Source organism: Saccopteryx leptura, chromosome 1, assembly GCF_036850995.1.
Source record: "Saccopteryx leptura isolate mSacLep1 chromosome 1, mSacLep1_pri_phased_curated, whole genome shotgun sequence".
Taxonomy (NCBI): domain Eukaryota; kingdom Metazoa; phylum Chordata; class Mammalia; order Chiroptera; family Emballonuridae; genus Saccopteryx; species Saccopteryx leptura.
The window spans coordinates 11,895,961-11,918,180 of record NC_089503.1 but is presented as its reverse complement, the minus strand read 5'-3'; the positions used below and the strand labels follow the sequence as shown (position 1 = coordinate 11,918,180).

At 62.7% G+C, this 22,220-nt stretch overlaps 1 protein-coding gene across 8 annotated transcripts in view; it reads right to left on the bottom strand.

Moving 5' to 3' along the window:
- RAB3IL1 (RAB3A interacting protein like 1) overlaps positions 1 to 22,220 on the bottom strand; it is a 40,826-nt gene that overhangs the window by 4,869 nt on the left and 13,737 nt on the right. For 2 of the 8 annotated variants that reach the window (XM_066360620.1, XM_066360626.1), the window contains exons 1-10: positions 20,868 to 21,096; positions 10,236 to 10,488; positions 9,777 to 9,872; positions 9,616 to 9,693; positions 8,694 to 8,912; positions 7,821 to 7,967; positions 7,066 to 7,194; positions 6,873 to 6,985; positions 6,516 to 6,539; positions 5,203 to 5,302 (exon numbers count right to left, since the gene is read on the bottom strand). In XM_066360620.1, the coding sequence (XP_066216717.1) occupies positions 5,203 to 5,302; positions 6,516 to 6,539; positions 6,873 to 6,985; positions 7,066 to 7,194; positions 7,821 to 7,967; positions 8,694 to 8,912; positions 9,616 to 9,693; positions 9,777 to 9,872; positions 10,236 to 10,488; positions 20,868 to 21,019 (1,311 nt within the window). In that variant the 5' untranslated portion in view covers positions 21,020 to 21,096. Of the gene's footprint in view, positions 1 to 5,202; positions 5,303 to 6,515; positions 6,540 to 6,872; positions 6,986 to 7,065; positions 7,195 to 7,820; positions 7,968 to 8,693; positions 8,913 to 9,615; positions 9,694 to 9,776; positions 9,873 to 10,235; positions 10,489 to 18,104; positions 18,308 to 20,867; positions 21,097 to 22,220 lie in introns of those variants that run through there. The other 6 variants (XM_066360646.1, XM_066360639.1, XM_066360632.1 and 3 more) reach the window with 6 other exon arrangements.

The window sequence follows — 22,220 nt, the reverse complement described above, 5'->3', positions numbered from 1 at the left end:
GTGTCTTCAGGATGCGGACCACATCCTAGGGGACCACACCCTAACTCTTCACACCCTTTTCATCCCCCATGCTAGGGCTGCCCAGCACAGTGGACATGCAGGCCTGGGAGGAGCAAAGTTAAAGAAAGTTTGCTAGGCACAGGGTGCTAGGTGCGGGGGTGCTAGGCGCGGGGGTGCTAGGCGCGGGGACGTTAGGCACGGGGGTGCTAGGTGCGGGGTGCTAGGCACGGGGACGTTAGGCACAGGGGTGCTAGGTGTGGGGACGTTAGGCGCGGGGACGTTAGGTGTGGGGGTGCTAGGCACGGGGGCGTTAGGCACAGGGGTGCTAGGTGTGGGGACGTTAGGTGCGGGGACGTTAGGTGTGGGGGTGCTAGGCACGGGGACGTTAGGCACAGGGGTGCTAGGTGTGGGGACGTTAGGCGTGGGGACGTTAGGTGTGGGGGTGCTAGGCACGGGGACGTTAGGTGCGGGGGTGCTAGATGCGGGGTGCTAGGCGCGGGGACGTTAGGTGCAGGGTGCTAGGTGCGGGGTGCTAGGCGCGGGGACGTTAGGTGCAGGGGTGCTAGGCGCGGGGATGTTAGGCACGGGGGTGCTAGGCGTGGGGACGTTAGGTGCGGGGACGTTAGGTGCGGGGTGCTAGGCGTGGGGACGTTAGGTGCGGGGTGCTAGGTGTGGGGACGTTAGGTGCAGGGTGCTAGGTGCGGGGTGCTAGGCACGGGGACGTTAGGCGCGGGGACGTTAGGCGCGGGGGTGCTAGGTGCGGGGGTGCTAGGTGCGGGGACGTTAGGTGCGGGGGTGCTAGGTGCGGGGTGCTAGGCGCGGGGACGTTAGGTGCAGGGTGCTAGGTGTGGGGACGTTAGGCGCGAGGGTGCTAGGCACGGAGATGTTAGGCGCGAGGGTGCTAGGCACGGAGATGTTAGGCGCGGGGGTGCTAGGTGCGGGGACGTTAGGTGCAGGGTGCTAGGTGCGGGGGTGCTAGGTGCGGGGGTGCTAGGTGCGGGGACGTTAGGTGCAGGGTGCTAGGTGCGGGGGTGCTAGGTGCGGGGACGTTAGGTGCGGGGTGCTAGGTGTGGGGACGTTAGGTGCAGGGTGCTAGGTGCGGGGTGCTAGGCACGGGGACGTTAGGCGCGGGGACGTTAGGCGCGGGGGTGCTAGGTGCGAGGACGTTAGGCGCGGGGGTGCTAGGTGCGGGGACGTTAGGTGCGGGGGTGCTAGGTGCGGGGTGCTAGGCGCGGGGACGTTAGGTGCAGGGTGCTAGGTGTGGGGACGTTAGGCGCGAGGGTGCTAGGTACGGAGATGTTAGGCGCGAGGGTGCTAGGCACGGAGATGTTAGGCGCGGGGGTGCTAGGTGCGGGGACGTTAGGTGCAGGGTGCTAGGTGCAGGGTGCTAGGTGCGGGGGTGCTAGGTGCGGGGACGTTAGGTGCAGGGTGCTAGGTGCGGGGGGTGCTAGGTGCGGGGACGTTAGGTGCAGGGTGCTAGGTGCGGGGGTGCTAGGTGCGGGGACGTTAGGTGCAGGGTGCTAGGTGCGGGGGTGCTAGGCGCGGGGACGTTAGGTGCGGGGTGCTAGGTGCGGGGACGTTAGGTGCGGGGGTGCTAGGTGCGGGGTGCTAGGCGTGGGGACGTTAGGTGCGGGGTGCTAGGTGTGGGGACGTTAGGTGCAGGGTGCTAGGTGCGGGGTGCTAGGCACGGGGACGTTAGGCACAGGGGTGCTAGGTGTGGGGACGTTAGGTGCGGGGATGTTAGGTGTGGGGGTGCTAGGCACGGGGACGTTAGGCACAGGGGTGCTAGGTGTGGGGACGTTAGGCGTGGGGACGTTAGGTGTGGGGGTGCTAGGCACGGGGACGTTAGGTGCGGGGGTGCTAGGTGCGGGGTGCTAGGCGCGGGGGCGTTAGGCACAGGGGTGCTAGGCACGGGGACGTTAGGCACAGGGGTGCTAGGTGTGGGGACGTTAGGTGCGGGGACGTTAGGTGTGGGGGTGCTAGGCACGGGGACGTTAGGCACAGGGGTGCTAGGTGTGGGGACGTTAGGCGTGGGGACGTTAGGTGTGGGGGTGCTAGGCATGGGGACGTTAGGTGCGGGGGTGCTAGGTGCGGGGTGCTAGGCGCGGGGACGTTAGGTGCAGGGTGCTAGGTGTGGGGACGTTAGGCGCGAGGGTGCTAGGCATGGGGATGTTAGGCGCGGGGGTGCTAGGTGCGGGGACGTTAGGTGCAGGGTGCTAGGTGCGGGGGTGCTAGGCGCGGGGACGTTAGGTGCGGGGGTGCTAGGCGCGGGGATGTTAGGCACGGGGGTGCTAGGCGTGGGGACGTTAGGTGCGGGGACGTTAGGTGCGGGGTGCTAGGCGTGGGGACGTTAGGTGCGGGGTGCTAGGTGTGGGGACGTTAGGTGCAGGGTGCTAGGTGCGGGGACGTTAGGTGCGGGGGTGCTAGGTGCGGGGTGCTAGGCGCGGGGACGTTAGGTGCAGGGTGCTAGGTGTGGGGACGTTAGGCGCGAGGGTGCTAGGCACGGAGATGTTAGGCGCGAGGGTGCTAGGCACGGAGATGTTAGGCGCGGGGGTGCTAGGTGCGGGGACGTTAGGTGCAGGGTGCTAGGTGCGGGGGTGCTAGGTGCGGGGACGTTAGGTGCAGGGTGCTAGGTGCAGGGGTGCTAGGCGCGGGGACGTTAGGTGCGGGGTGCTAGGTGCGGGGACGTTAGGCGCGGGGGTGCTAGGCGCGGGGATGTTAGGCGCGGGGGTGCTAGGCGCGGGGACGTTAGGTGCGGGGTGCTAGGCGTGGGGACGTTAGGTGCGGGGTGCTAGGCGTGGGGACGTTAGGCGCGGGGTGCTAGGTGCGGGGTGCTAGGCACGGGGACGTTAGGCGCGGGGACGTTAGGCGTGGGGGTGCTAGGTGCGGGGACGTTAGGCGCGGGGATGTTAGGCGCGGGGACGTTAGGCGCGGGGGTGCTAGGTGCGAGGACGTTAGGCGCGGGGGTGCTAGGCGCGGGGACGTTAGGCGCGGGGGTGCTAGGTGCGGGGACGTTAGGCGCGGGGGTGCTAGGTGCGGGGATGTTAGGCGCGGGGATGCTAGGTGTGGGGATGTTAGGCACGGGGGTGCTAGGCGTGGGATGTTAGGTGCGGGGCGCTACGCGCGGGGACGTTAGGCGCGGGGGTGCTAGGCGCAGGGGTGCTAGGTGTGGGGGTGCTAGGTGCGGGGACGTTAGGCGCGGGGGTGCTAGGCGCAGGGGTGCTAGGTGTGGGGGTGCTAGGTGTGGGGACGTTAGGCGCGGGGGTGCTAGGTGCAGGGACGTTAGGCGCGGGGACGTTAGGCGCGCAGGGTGCTAGGTGCGGGGTGCTAGGCACGGGGACGTTAGGCGCGGGGATGTTAGGCGCGGGGGTGCTAGGCGTGGGGACGTTAGGCGCGGGGGTGCTAGGTGCGAGGACATTAGGCGCGGGGGTGCTAGGTGCGGGGTCGTTAGGCGCGGGGGTGCTAGGTGCGGGGACGTTAGGCGCGGGGATGCTAGGTGTGGGGATGTAGGCACGGGGGTGCTAGGTGCGGGGACGTTAGGCGCGGGGATGCTAGGTGTGGGGATGTTAGGCACGGGGGTGCTAGGCGTGGGGATGTTAGGTGCGGGGCGCTACGCGCAGGGACGTTAGGCGCGGGGGTGCTAGGCGCAGGGGTGCTAGGTGTGGGGACATTAGGCGCGGGGGTGCTAGGCGCAGGGGTGCTAGGTTTGGGGACGTTAGGCGCGGGGACACCAGGTACAGGCATGGGGACGCTTCTGCTGAACCCTAGCTGGGACTGGAAAAGGGGACCGAAAGGGCTCTGGGCAAAGACGTCTAGGATGGGGCTGCAGCCAAAAGAGACCGGATTCAGAATGGGGGACCCCAGGTTCGCTGAGCAGCCCCAGGCCCCTTTCCGTTCTAAGGCTCAGACCCCCTTGGGTAAATGGGAGCCCAGCTCCGACACGCTCGGTCGAGTTCCCTGCGGAACCTGTCGGCACCATATAAGCTGCCTGCGCTGACCAGTCTGCTGCCCGGTGCCAGGGCCATTTGTCCAGTTAACCCCCAAGAGGAGCCCCTCGAAGGTCAAATAGGGGAGACATTTCCTCAAAGAGAGCCTGTCTCCACTGTGTCACCCTTGCACCAAACTCAGAGTTTTCCAAACACATTCTCTTTTGTTCCTTATAATCCTCTTCACTGTCTATGAGGGGACAGAGGAATAGGGACCACCCCACCCTAACCTCCCCGCTGAGTGAGGCCCCCTGATCCAGCCTGGGTCACACAGCAAGAGAAGGCAGGAGCTGGGGGTCGAGGGTACCCTTGGCACCGGCAGCTGACTGTCAGTCAGGCTCTGTGACAGACATGCCACAAAACCCTCTCCAAAGGCTGGGGTCAGGAGCCTGGAGCTGTCACCTGAACTCCAGGGTCACCCCGTGAGGAGGTTACAGTAAACAGCAGAGGTCATGGATGTCACTCTGCGATCACGTTTTGGCTGGCAAGAAAATAGGTAGCTCAGTCCTTCAGCCTCAAGGAACTGAATTCTGCCAACAGCCATGTGTGCTCAGAAGAGGACCCAATCTTCAGAAAGGAGGCAGCTGACTGACACCTTGACTATACAGTCCAGGGACCCTGAGCTGGGGACCCGGCTAGAGCTGTGCCCAGACTCCTGACCCAGGGAGATGAGAATAAATGGGTGTTGATTTAAGCCACCACGTTTATGGTAATCTGTTATGCAGCAGCAGCAGCAGCAGCAGCAGCAAACTAGGACGCCTGGCTCGGCTGTGTGGCCCAAGTCTCTGCGCATCACTGAGCCTGCTCTGTAGAGCAGGGGTCCCCAAACTACGGCCCGTGGGCACCATGCGGCCCCCTGAGGCCGTTTATCTGGCCCCTGCCGCACTTCCAGAAGGAGCACTTCTTTCATTGGTGGTCAGTGAGAGGAGCATAGTTCCCATTGAAATACTGGTCAGTTTGTTGATTTAAATTTACTTGTTCTTTATTTTAAATACTGTATTTGTTCCCGTTTTGTTTTTTTTACTTTAAAATAAGATACGTGCAGTGTGCATAGGGATTTGTTCATAGTTTTTTTTATAGTCTGGCCCTCCAACGGTCTGAGGGACAGTGAACTGGCCCCCTGTGTAAAAAGTTTGGGGACCCCTGCTGTCGAGGAAGGCCTGAGGCCCAGAGGGCCCCTAAGGAGCCAAGTGACACGCCCAAAGGGATGACTCACCCTGGCCCGGGAAGATGGTGAGATGTAGTAGTGGCTCTCGGAGTCCCCGAGCCGGATTCGGTGACGACAGGCACGGGCCAACCCGCTCAGGGCACATGTGCTGGGGGAGAGCAGATGGAGGGAGCCGTGGGGGCTGACTGGGACTCGCCCACCCAGCTCACGCAGGAGGACGCAGCAGCCAGGAGGTGGCCCAGTGGGAGGGGCAGCAAACACGTGGGGGTGGAGCCTGGTATCCTCTCCCCAGGTCCAGCCTCCCCAAGGAGCCCAGGGCAGGCCAAGGAGTCCCCGGGACGGGCCTTCAAACCCAGCTAGACCCATCCCAGAACCTCTGTCCTTGTCTCTCTGGGAAGGAGGGCCTGGTGAACCTCATGTCGGGTAAACCAAAGCCCCACCCCCGGGAGTCCCTGAAACGGCCTCTCCTACCTCACTGGGGGCCTCAGACCCGTCACCCCTTCCCCCAGCCAGGCAGGTGTCCACTCTCTCCTCCACTGAGTCATCAAGTGCCCAGGTGTGGCACGCCGACGGGGCCTTGGGCCGCGCTCCCCTCAACCCCTTTTTCTTCACGTTACTGTGGGTGCCGAGGGGCTGGGGCTCCTCCAGAATCCCACACCTCACCCACCGCCCTGCTCTGCTGCTTACCTGCCGCCCAGGAACTAGACACGGGGCAGCCTGGGTAAAGCAACATTAAGTCGGTTCCTTGGCTGTGGGACTGGTCAGAGCTTTCGCTGCCTCCAGGTTCACTATGACTCTCTGATTGGACCAGGGAACCCTCTTTTTCAAGGACATCTTTTGACGGTTTGTGAACCGCTGACCCAGCAGGTTAAAGCCCAGATCTCATCTGAGGGCCTCTTCACTCTGGCCCCAGGCGCGCTCTGCAGCCTCGCCCTTCCCCCAGCCTTCCCCACAGCCGCGCCCTCCGGGTGGGTGGCCCTCTGGCGCTAGCCCAGCTCCTCATCCCTGCGCTCATTCTGCTGTCCAGAAGGCCTGTCCCTAGTTGGCATATAGCTGCTGACTCTTCAAACCTGGCTCAAACGTCCCCTTCTGTCCCGAGGCTCCTACCACAGGGACCCCCCCTTGCAGGCCACGGCCTGGGCGGCCGAGGGGAAGTGCCCCCCCCCCCCGCTGGCAGTGCCCCCCCCCGCTGGCAGTGCGCCCCCCCCCCCAGCTCGCTCTGCCCCTTGCTCCACCCTGGCGATCTGCTCTGCTCTGCTCTAGCCCAGCTCAACGCCAGTTGAGGAGCAGGAAGGACAGGACACCAGGGCTGTGTGGTTATTTGTTAGCAGAAGGTAGAGCTGGCTACTGAAATCACTTACATGTCAATCGGGGCCCGGAACCCACTGCGGGAGAGAGGGGAGTGGGAGGGGCGTCAGGTCAGCCAGGATTGGGAGGCCCAGATCCTGGACCACCTGGAGAGCCTGGGGCCGCATGGCAAGGGGCAGGATGTGTCAGTGGGCAGAGACAAAGATGCTTTCTTGCTCTGTGTGGGAGGCCACTGTCCCTCTTCCGCCAGGTGCCTCTGTACCCCTCCCTGGCCCGGCCTATACGCCACACCCTGCCCACCCCAGGAGCCACACCAGAACCCCCGCAGACAGGCCCGAGCCTCAGTCCTCCGTGGCCACCCCCTCTGCGGAGCCAAGTGGGCGGGAAGGGGTGCGGGGAGCTCAGCTTACTTGGTGCTGCCGTATTCGACGGCGGCCACCTTCATGGCGGGCGGTGTCTGTGAAGCCACGGGCTCGATGGTGAGCGTGTTGTCCTCCACGGCGGCCCGAACCAGCGCCGAGAGCTGCAGCAGAGCGGGGCGGCGGTGAGGGCGGCCCGGCTGAGGCGCAGGGCCCCCGGCGGGCGGCCCGCGGCCCGACTCACCTCCTGCATGGTGAAGTCCAGGCACGGGCCCACGTCCTCCCGGTATACCCTTTCGAGGAAGGGGCTGGTCTTGTCCAAGGTGGGCGATTCCCGCCAGGCCTGAAACTCTGCAAACAGGGTTGTGTCCACCTGTGAGGGAGGGCGAGCGGGGTGGGGTGGTCAGGGCACCGGGGACCAGCCCGGCAGAGCCAGGCGGAGCAGAAGGCGGCGGGAGCCGGGGGGAGGCAGGGCAGACGGCAGCGCGCCCGCGGCCCCATCCCCAGCGGCCCTGTCCCCAGTGGCCCTGTCCCCAGCGGCCGTGCAGGACACCTGTGACTGGAGGAAGAGACTTCCCTCTGCGTCAGAGACTGTGTAACTCAGACTTCCCCTTCCCTGCCCCTGGCGCTGCCCAGTCACAGAGGTGGGTCCAGGGCCTCGTCCTGAAGACCCTCCCTGTGCCCTGGAGGAGGAGAGGCCGCAGGGACCGCAGGAACCCCAGGCACGACACAAGCGCATGCAGGCCGAGGGACAGGCAGCGCCCAGAGGCTGCCCTCTGCGCCGGGGGTGCATGCAGAGTGAGTGAGGCGGAGAGGACAGACGGGGTGCATGCAGAGTGAGTGAGGCGGAGAGGACAGACGGGGTGCATGCAGAGTGAGTGAGGCGGAGAGGACAGACGGGGTGCATGCAGAGTGAGTGAGGCGGAGAGGACAGACGGGGTGCATGCAGAGTGAGTGAGGCGGAGAGGACAGAGGCTGGTCCCTCTCCGGAGCCATTACCTGCCGAGAAAAGGAGAGACAGGGAGCGGAGGTGGGGGCTGCGGGGGGCTCCCCGGGCGGGAGCAGCCAGGCCGGCTCGTAGGTCAGGTGAACCGCCCTGCTGGGGACCACACAGAGGAGCAGGGAGAGGAGGGCGGGCAGCCCGGGCTGGGCGGCGGGGGCGGCGGGGCAGACAGACGCACAGACAGAGACAGAGACAGACAGGAGGAAGCAGATGTTAGTGTCCAGTCAGAGGCTCCGAACTCAGAAGGGGGACAAGAGGCCTGGCCTGAGCCTCCTCCCGGGAAGCTCTGGAGACACAGACAGGACGGGGCTGGGGGCCGTCTTGTGTCAGGGGACCCCAGGAAGCTGCAGTCCCCTGGAGAACCCCGTGGACACTCGCTGGGTCCAGCCCGACCTGAGCTCTGGCCATCCTCAGCTCTTCAGTTCCTCTAGAGCCCCGAGAGTCCCCCCTGACCACGCGAGGGAGCTGCAGTCTACCAGAGAACCTCATGGACACTCGCTGGGTCCAGCCCCGACCTGAGCCCTGGCCATCCTCAGCTCTTCAGTTCCTCTAGAGCCCCGAGAGTCCCCCCTGACCACGCGAGGGAGCTGAGGCAACGACAGGTATCCCCACTTGCTCAAGGACCCCTGGCCAAGGATTTCACAGCCACTGTCCAACCCGGACCACGTGCTCCACGTACCCAGCCCGGACGGAAGGGGCACACAGCCCCGCCCAGGCCAGGCCAGTCTCAGCCCCGCAGGCGGCGGGTGCCGAGGACCCTCGCGTCCAGGGCGGTCACGGGCAGTCCTGGGCCTCAGGGCTGTGGCCACACAGGGCCCAGGGAGTGTGTCTCCCCGTCCTGTGTCCGCTGCCCGCCCTCTGTCCCTCACCTCTTTGCCCTCCTTGTCCGGGGTGAGGATGTGGCTCGCAGCAGGGCACACGACGGGGCAGAGGGCGCTGCTGGTGCTCTTATGACGCAAGTGGCCCTTGCGGGGCGCGGCCTTGGTGGGGCTCAGCAGCTGCGGGTGGAGCTCGCGGTTGGGAGAGGCTGGTGTGGACGTGATGACCAGCGTCTTCAGGGCCGTCACCTCTGCCTGCAGCATGTCGATCTGGACAGGAGGGCTGCCAACGTGAGCCCAGGGTGCCTGCCACCCCGGCTGCCACCGCCTGCTACCCCAGCTCCGGACAGCAGCCACTGGCACCTAACCCTACCGGGTGCCCTTGGAATAGCCTCCACGGTGGGGGCTGAGAAACCCAATTTACAGACAAAGGAACCCAGGCTCAGAGAGGAGACGAGGCCTGCCTGAGGTCACACTGTAAGCCAGGACTCTGTCAGGTGCCCTGGTCTGGAGCTGCGTGGGCCTCCCACCGAGGGGCACCCAGGGGCCAGGAACAGCCCAGCCCTCACAGTCTGCAGATCAGACAGACGGGCGTCAGTAAAGCAATGGGAAGTTACTTGGCCAGGCTCACACAGCCAGACAGAGGTTTCTGTTGTGTAGAGGGGATATGGGGTGTGTGTGTGTGTGTGTGTGTGTGTGTGTGTGTGTGTGTGTGAGAGAGAGAGAGAGAGAGAGAGAGAGAGAGAGTGCAGAATTGACAATGACCATGGGATCCTCCCAGCCCCTGGAATGTCCCAGAAAGGCCTCTGTGGTGCCCTGGGAATTTCAGTGACATAATCTCTGCCCCGCCCTCCTGGGCCTCAACCTGCCCATCCTTGGCAACCCCATCTGGCCTGCGAGGGTCTGACTGAACAGGAAGGAGGCCGGAGCTCTGGGCAGGCCTGGGTGTGGGGGAGCAGGGGGCGAGGCTCACCTTGCCCCGAGCCTCTTTCAGCTGCTTTTCCGATGCTGCCTGCTTCGTGTTGGCTTCCCGAACCATCTTGTGGGCTTCCTGGGGAGGAGGCGGGGGTGAGGGCTGAGGGACACCCAGCAGACCTGGGCCCCGGCCTGACCCCCGCTGGCCGGCCACCTCACCTCGAACAGGCTGGCTGTCAGCTCCTCCAGCTCCTGTTCCAGCTGCTCCCGGACCTTGGACAGCCGCTCACACTCCTCATCCTTCAGCTTTAGCTCCTGGGGGGGCATGGCGTGGGCGGCTGTCAGCCCCTCAGGCGCCCCCAGGCCTGACACTGGGGAGACCAGGCCCCCTGACCAGACTCCACGCCCCAGGCACCCTTCTGGAGGCCTGAGCTCGCCCCCCGCTGGTGCTCCAGGGTATGAGGCATTTTCCACTGAGCTCCTGGAGGGAGGCGGAGACCCCACTGTCCACCCGCTGGGACTTGGGACGGGTTTCAGCGCAGTCCGGACTCCTGCAAGCCGTTCCAGACCTGGTCTGCCCCTTGGACTTCCCTCACGCCCCGCACAGGCCTGGGTAGGTGCGTGCGATCTCTGGGCATCTGGCGCGAGCCGCAGACCTCCCGGCGCCCCGGGCCCCACCTTCTGGGCTCTGTGCAGCTCCTCCTTCAGGAACTCCGAGCCCTTCTCGCGGATCTCCACGGACGAGCTGCGCAGGCGGGCCACGTCCAGCCTGGCGGCTGCAGCGCCCTCCTCACCTTGGGGCTCCTCCCCGGCAGAGGTCTCCACCAGGCCTCCCGGGGTCTCCCTGAGGCTTTTGCAGGAGCCCACACTCTTCCAGGGAATCGGGACAGCTTCAAGAGGTGGTGGGTGGCCCTCGTCCAGGTGGGGCTGGCTAGGAAGCAAACAGCAAACATGGGGCGGGGGCCTGAGACCTAGAGAGCCGACCCTAGGGACCAACCCTGGGCGACACCCTAGCCACTCTGGGCCTCAGTTTCCCCATCTGTAAAATAGGGATGCTACCAGGGAGGTCATCACCAGGGTTGTCACAAGGGCAGAATGACCAAACACAAAACTTTCGGTGGCAAGAATAGGACTCATTTATCTTTTCTCCCCGCCCCCCTCCCAAGCCTAGGGCCTAGGGCTGTGTGTGGCACACAGTAGGTGGTCAGCACCAGCAGGTGCTGGGTTCTGTTCCTCCAACAGGTGACTGTCCACACGTCAGTACTGAGAGTCTGAGTTTCCAGTTCTACAAAGTGTGGACAATCCCAATGGTCCTACCTCAACAGTCCCTGAATGCAGAGAGAGCTGCACAAAACCTTGGCACACAGGAGGCACTTAAGTGGGAACTGCCTTTGTGATTACTGTTAATGTAAATTTTATGTAAATTAAGAGCAGACCAGAGAGGAAGGACCAAACAGAACAGGCAGGGCTGAGAGGCCGGAAGATTCGGCAAACAGCCAGGCAGGCAGACCCACTTCCTGCCCCCCGGACCTGAGGGCCTGCTCCGTGACCTCAGGCAAACACCCATGCTCTGGGCCTCAGGACCCTCTCCCCGGAGGCAGCGTGGGGCGGGGGCCACCAGCCTCTGCCCTCCTCTCCTTTCGCCAATCCACACTCCTGCCTTCCCCTCTGAAGCAGACCTCCGGGAGAGGGAGGGAGAGGCTTGGCCAGCAGCGGTTTGTGCCGAGACAGCACCTCCGGACTCGCTCAGTCAGCAGAAGCCCGGGCTCCTGAGCCAGCAGCTTCTGAGCGCAGGGGCCGGGCTGAGGGTGGGGGGCTGGGCCAGCCACTGATAACAGTGCGGAAGTGGAGGGGACGGGGCCCAGGGGGCCCACACAGGAGGGAGGAAAGACAAGGCCAGAGAGTCCTGGGATTCAGGATTGCCGAAGGGAAAGTGTGAAAGGCAAGGTTGGGGACCGGTCCCTCCTCCTTGTCCTTTGGACCCTGGACCCCAGCAATGAGCCCATTCCTTCACTCTAGTTGTTCATTGCTTGCTTGTCATATGTGCCTTGACCAGGCAAGCGCAGGGCTTTGAACCAGTGACCTCAGCGTTCCAGGTCAACGCTCTACCCACTGCGCCACCACAGGTCAGGCACTGAGCCCCTTCCTAGCCCTACATATGGCCCTGGGCAGCCCAGTCTGCCCTCTGCTTTGGAACTGGCCCAGAGTGTGGTCTCGGGGTCTCGGGCTGGGTCCCGCCTGGCAGGGATGCGAGGCTTGGGAGAGTAAAGTGGGAGCACACAGCCATCGCTCCATCAGCTGTGTATGTGCCTGACTGGGACCTCCCGAATACCCTTGTTTGGGAAAGTCTTTTTGGAAGGGGTCCCTGAGGCTTGAGGGGCTGTGGCAGTACTATAGTGGCCCTGGGCCACTGCACCCAGGGGACTTACACTGTCCTAGAATCCACACGGTGTGCTCTGCCCACACTTATCTCATTTAAAACTCTCAACAGCAGTCATGGTACTGTTGCCATTCTACAGATGAGGGACACAGACTCAGAGAGATGACAAAACTTGGCCAGCGTCACACATCTAGCTGGCGGGTGGCAGTGCTGAGACAGGTGGCCAAGCCCTCAGATCAGGCCCAAACCTCCCAGTGGGTGGGGGTGACCCACAGAGAGTGCGCCGGGCACAGACAGGATCCCCGGTCTGGGACCCAGACTGCACGCCTTCCCTCTGCAAGGACCACCTGCTGCCATTCCCCACACCGCGCCCTAGAAGAAGGCCACCAGCCCCTCCCCTGAGGGTCAAACTTTGTCCACCAGTGTGGTCCGGGCCTCTGGCCACTGTTCAAGACTCTCCTGCTGGTCCCGAGGGTACGGGCTGGGAGTGGTCCCCCTATTATTTCCACAACAGGCCCTCACTTCAGCCCACTGCTAGGGAGGCGGGGAGGAGACCCTATTCTGCAGCCAGAGGGAACAGTGATCCCGGGAGGCCTGAGACAGAGTCTGTGATAACCTCCCTCTCCCCCCACTGGAAAAGCCCAATGTGCAAATCCTAACGCAGAAAGCGTGGGAAGAGCAGGACCACCCTGTAGTCCCCCACTGTTCAACGCCTGGGTTGGGGGCGCAGAAGGAAAGGAGGGCCTACCCTAGCCTGGGAGGGAAGCTCCCATCTCAGGACCCTCCTCCTCCCACTTCCGGGCTGTGAAGCCAGCTCGGTGACTCAGAAGCTTCAAACTAAGGAGGAGCCCCAGGCCCCTCGCGCCTGGGGTCCAGCCCAAGCCAGAATACCCATCCTCCACACACCTCAGCCTCCCAGACCACAGGCCTGCAATGCTGGGTGTTGGCTCTGCGGAGGGCAGGGCATACTTCTCTCTCAGGTGAGCACAGGCCGCCACTGAAGTTCTTCACTCTGTCCCCCTCCCTCGAGCCCAGATCCATGCCCTCTGCTCAAACCTTCTCAGTCCCGGGTCCCTGCAGAATCAGAGTCCAGAGCCCAGGACACGACACTGCAGGGACCACGGGGAAGGGGTCTTCTGCTCAGGGGCAGGAGACAGTAAGAGTCAAGGTCACAGGGAGATGGGGGCCTGGAGCCCACAGCAGTTCATACAGGGAACTTCCTGCTGGGTCATGTCCCCAGGAGACACACAAGGCTGGCGGGAATGCAGTCACCATAACCCTCACAGCGCATCCATCAGGCCTGCCCCAGCGGGGCTTTTGTCCCCACCCACAAAGAAGGGCACACTGAGAACGTGGACCCCTGGGTTCTATGGTTCCCAGTCACCCAGCAACCCCCACTGGACCAGAGGCCATTCCTGAGGCCAGAAGAGCCCAACTAGGGTCCTGTGTGCCCTCTTCCAGCCCCAGCCAGACCAGCCTGCCAGGAGGTCTTTCTGACTCCCAGCCTCTCCCTCCCCACCCACCGGTGCGCCCAGGTCACCTCTTTGATCCAAAGACCCCTGAGCTGATGGGCATAACAGGTTCACTAAGCAAGCAGGGATGTGGCCAGCAAGGGAGTTCTGAAACTGGGGGAAGAGGAGGGCTGGGCGGGCACGCTGGGACCGGACCTCTCTGCCTGGGGCCACCAGGTCCCTGGTCCAGGGTGGCTGCAGCCGATCTGGTTTGAAGGAACTCCGACTCTGTGCCCAGCTCTGGGGCAGCGCCACGGCATAGTGGCCAGGTTTAGACTCATGCTCATGAACTTAGGGGCAGTCCAGTAAGCCCCAAGGGCACTGAGGCTGACAGTCACGTCCCTCTCGTCCAGGGGCCACGGACTTCCCAGAAAAGGTTTCATGCGTTGGCTCCCTGATCAGCTTCGGCTTACTAAGAGGGGACAAGTTTTCAGCGCCAAAGCCACCAGCACATTAGAATCCCAAGTCCCTGCCACACACGCCCACCCCAGCCCACCACGCCCCTGGACGGGGTGTGAGCATTATGCTGGCTGCCTTCCCCCCACCCTTGACATCCGTACCCACAGACGTCTCTGGGGGTGACTCGTTATGCCATTGCTAGGAGACGCTCCGCTCATCCCGGTTTGAACCACAAGGTACCGAGGTTCAGAGAGGTTTGGTGCCTTGGCCGGAACACATAGAGCAAGGAAGTGGCAGGGTGGGTACTGAACCCACAGTCCTGGCACCCGTGAGTCACGTGCCCCATCACCCAGAGAAGCCCAGAGGGGAGGAACGGGGAGGAACGGCGCTTTCGGAGAAACAAGGCAGGACGCAAATGGGTTTGAGGAAGTCTGAGAGGGTGCCTGAGTGGTGGTGGTGGGGGTGGGGCTACAGCCCTACGGCCCCACGGCCCCACGGTGGTCCCTACGGCCAGGCAGGCTCTGAGCGAGGAGGGGACACACAGACACAAGAGACTCTGAGAGGGGCTCGGAGGCTGGCTAGGGGGACAGAAAAAAATAAGCTGCAGTAATTAATGAATAAAATAAAAAAAAAAAAAGAGAAAAGGTGAACGAGGGGGAGTGGCCCCCACGGCAGGAATGAGGAACTGGGTGGGCCTTTCAGGGAAGGGAGGGGTGACTGGGGGGGGGGCACCAGACCCGAGGGAGCGGCCACAGCCTGAGCCTGGAGGAGGGAAGGGGGACAGAGGTGTGGAGGCCAGGCAGCCGGGACGTCGGAAGAGGAGCCATCCCAGGCGCTGGAGGGGAGGGCTCTGGAAGAACGGGACAGCAGTGTCACACAGGGGACAGGACAGCAAGATTCAGGGGTGGGAGCCGGGAAGCCTGGGCCGCGCCAGGAAGGGGGAGCCGGTGTGTGCACGGGAGGCGGGAGCCGGGAGCGGCAGCAGGGCCTCGCGGGAGGACACCACGCAGGAGCAGCCTGTGGACGCTAAGAAGGGAGGTCAGAGCACCTGAAGCAGGCGGGCCAGGCCTGCCTCTCCCGGCCACAGCCCCAGGCCCCCAGCCCTGCTGAGGAAACCCAGCCCTGTGTCTCCACTGAGAGCCAGCTGCACCCTTTGCTGGGGCAGGACACAGGCAGGGCACACAGCACACGCCTCGTACCCACCTGTCCACTACTAGAACCGGCCACCCCGAGACCTCAAACGCCCAGCGTGTACACAGCGAGCATCCTGTGCCAGCAATCTCAGCCCTGACCCACCCGATCTGCATGGCCTCTCGCTGCCAGCAGCTTCACCCAGCCCGTCTCACCACACGCTAACCGCCCCCCCCCCCACCCTGTTGGGCACAGACCCTGTGCAGAGTCTAGGACAAGCAGGGCGCTAGCGAGGGTGAGTCCCGCATAGATGTGCTGATTATGGAACAGCAGGAAAGATCTCCATCTGCTGAGGGGGAGGGGGCGGGGGAGGTAGTGATTCATGGAGGGCATCCAGGAAGAGGCCACAGTGAAGAGTGCATAAGCTCCTTCCCCCTGCTTTGGACCCGGAGCCCCAGGCCATACTTTACAACTGTCTCAGGAAAGTATTTGGGATCTTGCTTCCTGGCAATGTGATCAGTTTGGCTTAAATTAAATCTTATAAAATTTTTTTTTAAAAGTTGTCTTTGAGCTATAGTCTCCTGTGACTTAGGCCTTAGGCAAAAGCTCACAAACTCAAACCCCTTAAGGTGGCTGTGGCCCAGAGCAGTTAAGTGACTTGCTCAAAATCACACAGCCCTTCTCCAGCCCTGGAGCTCTCCAACACCCTGCTTGGCGCAAAGACACAATCCCCTACCCCTGGCAGGTTGGGTGGTCTCACCCCATTCCTGGGCGGTCCCTCAGAGCCTGGCCCTCCCTAGAATATGTGTGGTTAGCTCCATCTGTCAGGTGGGGAAATTGAGACTGAGGGGCTATACCAACATCGTGTGGTCATTAAGTGGCAAAACACTAACCCCAACCAAATTCCTGACCTCTGCTGATCAAGTCCCAAGTGCCCAGCACAGCGTTAGCTGCAGAAGGACCTAAGATGCCGTCCTCACTTCGTCCTCTCAGAGCAGGCTCGGCGTCCAAACTATGGACATGGGCACTGTGGGGACTGGGAGAGGTGCAGCCCAATCTGGGGGTTGCTTCTGGGTCCCGAGATACGGCCCACATTGAGAGTCCCAAGAAAGGAGGTCCACCGAGTTCCTGTAGAGTCCGCCACTGCCACCTACCCCAGGAGAGCAGCCCTGGGTCCAGGGCCAGGGGCTGAACTGGCACCAGCCCTGGCCATTAACGGCAGTCGTCCAAGAGGGATCCCTCAGTTCACCTTACAGAGGAGGACGCCAGGGTCACCGACTGCTAGTCCCAGATTCCTCCTGGCCTAGGATGAGGTGCACAGCTGCCCAGAGTTCTCACGAGCTACGGGGGCCACACACAAGCGGCGTGTCAGAGTTATGAGGGCAAGAGTGACCCCCAGGCAGGGTCTCTCTAGCTGCTGACGGGGTCTGGATGAGCTCCGAGGAGAACAGGCCCCAGTGGGTGCCGGCAGCTTGGCCGTGATCTGGATCCCCGCCTCCAATATCTAAATGAGGGGTCCCTGAAAACGTAGCGGTCAAGGTAACCCCAAAACTCTGCCCCTCACTCCCAGGTGCCCGGCTCCTCGTTCTGCCCCCTCATGCTTCCCATCTGCCTTTATGAAGCCACTTTGTGCTCCACACCCGGCTAGCCTCGGGGGATCGAAATGTTCATAAAAGAAGTGAGACTCATGAGGTCATGGGGGGGCCAGTTGGCAGCCTGGGTCATCCCCAAGGTTCCTGGGAATATGGCAGGGAGGGTGGACTGAGGACTTTTTCCAGAACCTTGAGTTGTCCCTTTGACTATGTCCTTAAAGAGAGCGTGGTGCCGAGCCTCGTCTGTCCGGGCCTGGCTCGAATGCCTGCAGGGAAGGGCATTCTCTGGGCCTGCATCACTCCCCACGTACGCACGACCTGCTCACTGCACCTAGCGGCCAGGGAAAGGGAGCCCGTGCTCTCCAGATCACGCAGCAACTCAGCGGCCGGGTTTTGCCTTGGGCACACCTGGCACAAGAGGCCACAAGTTTCCTCCAGACCAGGCTGCTCCTCAAATCAGCTGACGCCAGGCACGGCTGTCCTCACTTCTGCAGGTACCACCAACCCATCTCAACCACCTGCTCCCGGAGCTCAGTCTCCTTCCCTCCAGGCGTAATTCCAAAGAACGCAAGCTCCGCCTCAACACTCTCCCTTTAAGAGTCTGGGGCCTCTGCACACCTGACCCCGCTGGGAGCTCATTCTCTCAGCACCCCTTGCGGGGATGAAGCCTGCTCTGCCCCCAGCATCTCAGCTCAAGCTTTGCTGGATGCCTGTGAGGAGGGTGGGTCTGGCCTGCATCAGAAAACTCTCCAGCCCACCAGCTTCTGAGGGGCGGGGGTGCTTCCCTCACTCCCCAACTGTGTCTGGGAGCCCTGTCCTGCGACCACCCAGCTGGCCCAGTTCTTTCCAGGAGTACAACCCGCCCCCACTCTGGCCACATCCCCATCCAGGACCTAGTCTTTCCAGGCCACGGGAAAGAGGAAGTGTTTACCCAGCTCCATGAAGACCACAGCCTCTCTGCACATACAGGGCCAGGGGAGGCGGGGGCCAGGGACTAGCCCAAGAGCCCGATGAACAGGTCTGGGTGCTGGGGGGAGACCCCATCCTACATTGCTGAGCCCTGCTGAGTCCAGGGGCCCCAGATGGAGGCTCAGCAACTTGCAAGTGACTTTGGCACAGATCCAGCCCCCTTTCCCCAGCAGCGCAGCTTTCCAAGGGTTCTTCAAGCCTGGGGCCCCTCCTCTGGATGTGTACCCCCGATTTCCTCTGACTTGCACCCCTCCCCCATCTCATTTGCTCTCCAGATGAGCCAGGAGGAGTTGGCGCTGTCATGCCCACGGGGGTCTGCAGCCCACCTCTCATATCCCCCAGCCCCAGAACCCCCTAGTGACCTCTCCCGCCGACTGTCCTTCCATCTCCCTTTTTACAGCGGCTCTGCGGTCCTCGTGCTACAACAGGCTCCTCCGCCCGGACAGGGCTGCGGAGCAGAGCATCTCCCAGGCGGGGGTGCAGATCCGCAGGGATCCCCCATCCCCCAGGCCGGACGCAGCCGCGGCCCGACCCCGCGCAGAGCTGCGAGCTCGCCCGGACATACCCGCTCCACATCCCGGAGCCTCGGGCGCCCCGGCGTTCGTCCCCGCCGTCGCCTCCAAGATCTTCCCGCACCGCGTCCCCGCCAGGTCCCCGCCGCCGCCGACTCCGCTCCGGCCGGCCCGCCTGCCCTGCCGCCTGTCAGTCCTGTCCCCAGCCTGTCTGTCCGTCCGGCCGGCGGCGGATCGCGCCCGGGCCCCCAGCCAGCCCCGACCCTGCCCTCGGGGGTCACGTGGCCGAGAGGGTGGCCCGAGGACACGTGCCCGGCCCCGCCCCTCCGCCCGCCCGCGGCACAGCTCCCGCGCGCGCCTGGGGCCTAACCCCACCCGGCCGCTCGCTCCAGGACCAGGCGCGGTCGGGAGTGCGGGGAGGAGCCCGGGCCCCATCACCGCGGCCAGCGCGGCGCGGATGCTACCCGCCGCTGCTGATCACCGGCCACCCCCGCCCAGCGCCGCGCAGCACCTACTCTGGGCCACTCCGCTCAAGAACCTACAATGGTTCTCGGGCTTTCTGCTGCTGACTCTTATTGGATTGTCCCTCTAGGTCAGCAGACATCCTCCCAACCCATCACCCGGCCCTCTGGCCATCACTCCTTCCTGAGCTCCCTGCTCCCTGCCTGTCCCTGTGCAACATCCTGCCTGGTGAGAAAGGGGGGCAGACCCCCAAACAAGTGTTCCCCGGCTTACTCTCTGAGAGCTCAGCCCAGGCAGGACCCACGTTTGGCCCGAGTCTCCAATCCCAGCTCCTCCCTATGAACAGGCCCTGCCCATCCTTGCCTTTGCCCACATCTTCTCTCTGGAGGAACCCCTCCCCCACCCCACCCGGGCCACACACACACCTGTCTGGTCCCACAACCTCTGCAAGACCTTTCCCTGAATCCCAGACCCTTGGCCTTCATGAACTTCAATGTCTCTGACCCCTCTCACCTATCCTGAGCTCTGACCATTGCATTGGGCCTCAACTTCAACCTGAAACCTGACCCAGTGAGAGCATAACCCCCTTCTCTCCTCCTGGGAACCACGGCTCCCACCCTCCTAATCTAGGGGAGGACTGGGAGGGCTGGGATGAGATACTTCTCTTCTGGATGCTACCAGAACTCTAAGCAGCCATCTTCCAGGCCCACAGAAGCTTCATCCAGGGGTACGTAGGTATTTCATTCATTCAACCATCCTTTCTGAGTACAGACCATGGACCGTACAAGGGCTGGGACCCCAAAGAAAACTGTTAGACACAGGCTCTGTCCTCTTGGGGCTCCATTATAGTGGGGAGATGGGATTATGGGGACGTATTCTCAAGGACGTCCACTTCGAGGGCCACTACTTGCCCAGGGCACACCTGCCTTGCTCAGTAATGATATCTTTGTTCAAAATAGAAAACAGCACTCTTTCCCTAGGCGGGCACGACCCATGCCAAGGTTCAGGACTGGGAGAGTGGCGAGCAGGCTGGATTTCATGCCTTGCTCCCTCGGCCCCTTGGCCAGCGCCTTGCACAGTGGACCACCAGGGCATCCCTTCCAACTTTCCAGAATCATCCTGCCCAAGTCTTCCTTCCAGAATCATTCCATACCCTTCCTTCAGTAGAGCAGCTGTTCCCCTGACTGTGGCTTCTCAAGGACAGGGACCAGCGCCTCCCTAGAGCTGCGTTTCCCCACCCGGCCCAGCCCAGCCCAGGCCAGGCTGAAAGTTAGACGTCATCATGCTTGTTGACTCGAATCCTTCACCAAGTAAGTCTTGAGCAACTCCTATCTTCCTGGCCCTTGCTCTGTTCACTATGTAGGGGCAAAAGGAGAGGATGACACAAGGCGCTCAGGGCAGGACAGGACACTTAGCTTCCATCTTCACAAGCCCAGGCCGAAGATAAGACCCGGTCCGAGTCTGGCAACCCTGACCGGTGGGAGATAAGGGGTGGTGGGTATGTCAGCCCAGGACCAGCGCACTCGAGGAAGAATCCTCAGTGTGGGAGGCCTCGTGGGCCGTGGAGGCCCTTGAATGAGGCCTCGATGGACAAGTGTGGGGTCACAATTCTGGGAGCATTGACACCCCAATTACTAGTCAAAAATACCCCCTCAGCTTTGCAGCCAGTTCCCTCGGCCTCCCAGGCTTCGTTAGCTTCTCCCACAGCCCAGGAAGCTCTTCTCCTCAGCTGAAAAGGAAGGGCTCAGAGAAGGTCAGGACCCTGCCTGATGCCACACAGCCAGGGGTGGTGGGGCTGAGACCCCTTATCCCAGCTGTCTGAAAAGACAGCCCGAGAACCAGAGGACTCACTGGAAGCTGCAGCTCCGTGCAGCCAGGCGACAAGGGGTGCCCACGAGCGCCTGGCCTACAGGTGGGGAGGGGGGAAGAAAAAGCGGTGTGTCCCCTGCCTGCCCCCAAACCTCTGGCCTCCCCAAATTCCCCCCAACCTCCCTGGCCATCCCCATCCCATCATCCCACCTTTGGCCACAGTCCCTTGGCTGAAGGGACATTTGGAGCAGAGCTGACAGCCTGGGTGACCCAGGCCTTGACTCTGTCCTCAGTTCAGTGTGTGACCCAGGATGCGGGTCTACTTCCTGAGCCTCGGACTCTACGTGGTTATACAGATAACCGCCAAGCCGGACAAACACACTCAGGGCCACCCTCTGGCGCTGACCTTATAAGAGGCTCATGCAGTTCCTCATAGTTCCAGGCCAGTCTCCTGTCCGGAACCTGGCTTCTCAACCCCTCCCCCACCTGCCCTGTAGAGTGGCAAGATTCCTCCCTCCCCTGCATGTCCCAGGTCACTGGCTCACCTGTGTGTGTCCCCGGACTCCTCTCCCAAGTTCCCCTCAAGTGCAGGGCCTAGACCCGATGGGGCATAGCGGGCGGTCCCTGAGCTCAGCGCCAGGTACACTGGGCACGTCCCCCGGGCAGGGCATCTGGCGCATTCCTCACGGGGGTTCATGCTTGGAGGGCCAGACCAAGGGTCCCTCTGGCGACTGTCAGGCAGGCAGGTGGCAGGAGCCTTCTCCCCACCTCCAGGGTCACACTAACCTTTGCTATCTTTGAGAAGCAGCTGCTTGTGAGGGAGGAGCCTCCTAGACAGGCCTCTATCTCCTTACGCCCATAATTATTAACTCCTGTGGCTCAGCAGGCAGCACAGCACTCTGGGGCCCTCCTGCCCGGGCTCTGGGCCTGGCAAGGTGGGACCTCAAAGGGAGGTGGGAGCCTCCTCCTCCTCCCCGAGGGCCCAGGCTTCCACCAGGCCCACGGACAGACGAGGCTGCCTGTTCCTCCCAGCCCAGGGGGGCAAGCTGGAAGGAAGAAGCCTGTCCAGCCGTGGCTCTGTCACCAGATGGCTCTGTGGCCTTGGCTAAGCCCCTGCCTCCCCCTCCCTAATCCCTGGCCTCAATGTCCCCTTGAAACCTGTAACAACCAACAAAAAGAGACAACTCGGTAAAGCAGTGAAGAATACAGGCCTCACGTCAGACAGGCTGGATTCGATCCTGCTTCCAGACTGTGATCCTCTTGGCCTCTCTGGGCCGCAGTTTCCCCAGCTGTAAAATGGAATCTTACCCTCCAAGGCACGCTAGGCCAGTGGCTCTCACCCAAATATGCCCCACCCCATCTCTCTCCTGATATAAACCCCTCGCTCTGCAGCTTCCACCCCACCCCACCCTGCTGATCAATTTCTCTTCTGCTTATGCCCCTTCCTCCAGGAAGCCTTCCTCCGTGAATTGCTTTCTTCCTCTGCAGGCATCAGCCTCTAGCCCTCAGACACGTGGTCTGCCTTGTGACATCGTAGGTGCCCCGTGGTACTATTGGAACCCCCACAAAAGCTGAGTGACCCCTGCGTAGAGGCTGGCTCACACGCATCACCAGGTCCCCAGGGCCCCCCTTGCCTGGCACACGGCCAGCAGCAGTTCACCCAGGAGGGGGTCGAAGGTTTCACCCTGTCTCCTTTGGCCTGAATTCTACTCCCAGTTCTGCTATTCTCCGGCTGTGTGAGCTTGGGCAAGTCACTTAACCTCTCTGGGGCTCGGTTCCCTCATCTATGAAGTGAGAACAATTTTCCCCTGTGACGTTGTGAACATCTAAGGAGGTCAGATTTGTGAAGTGTCTGCCTCAGCGGAGACTGAAATGAGCCTTTCCCGACCCTTCTACCC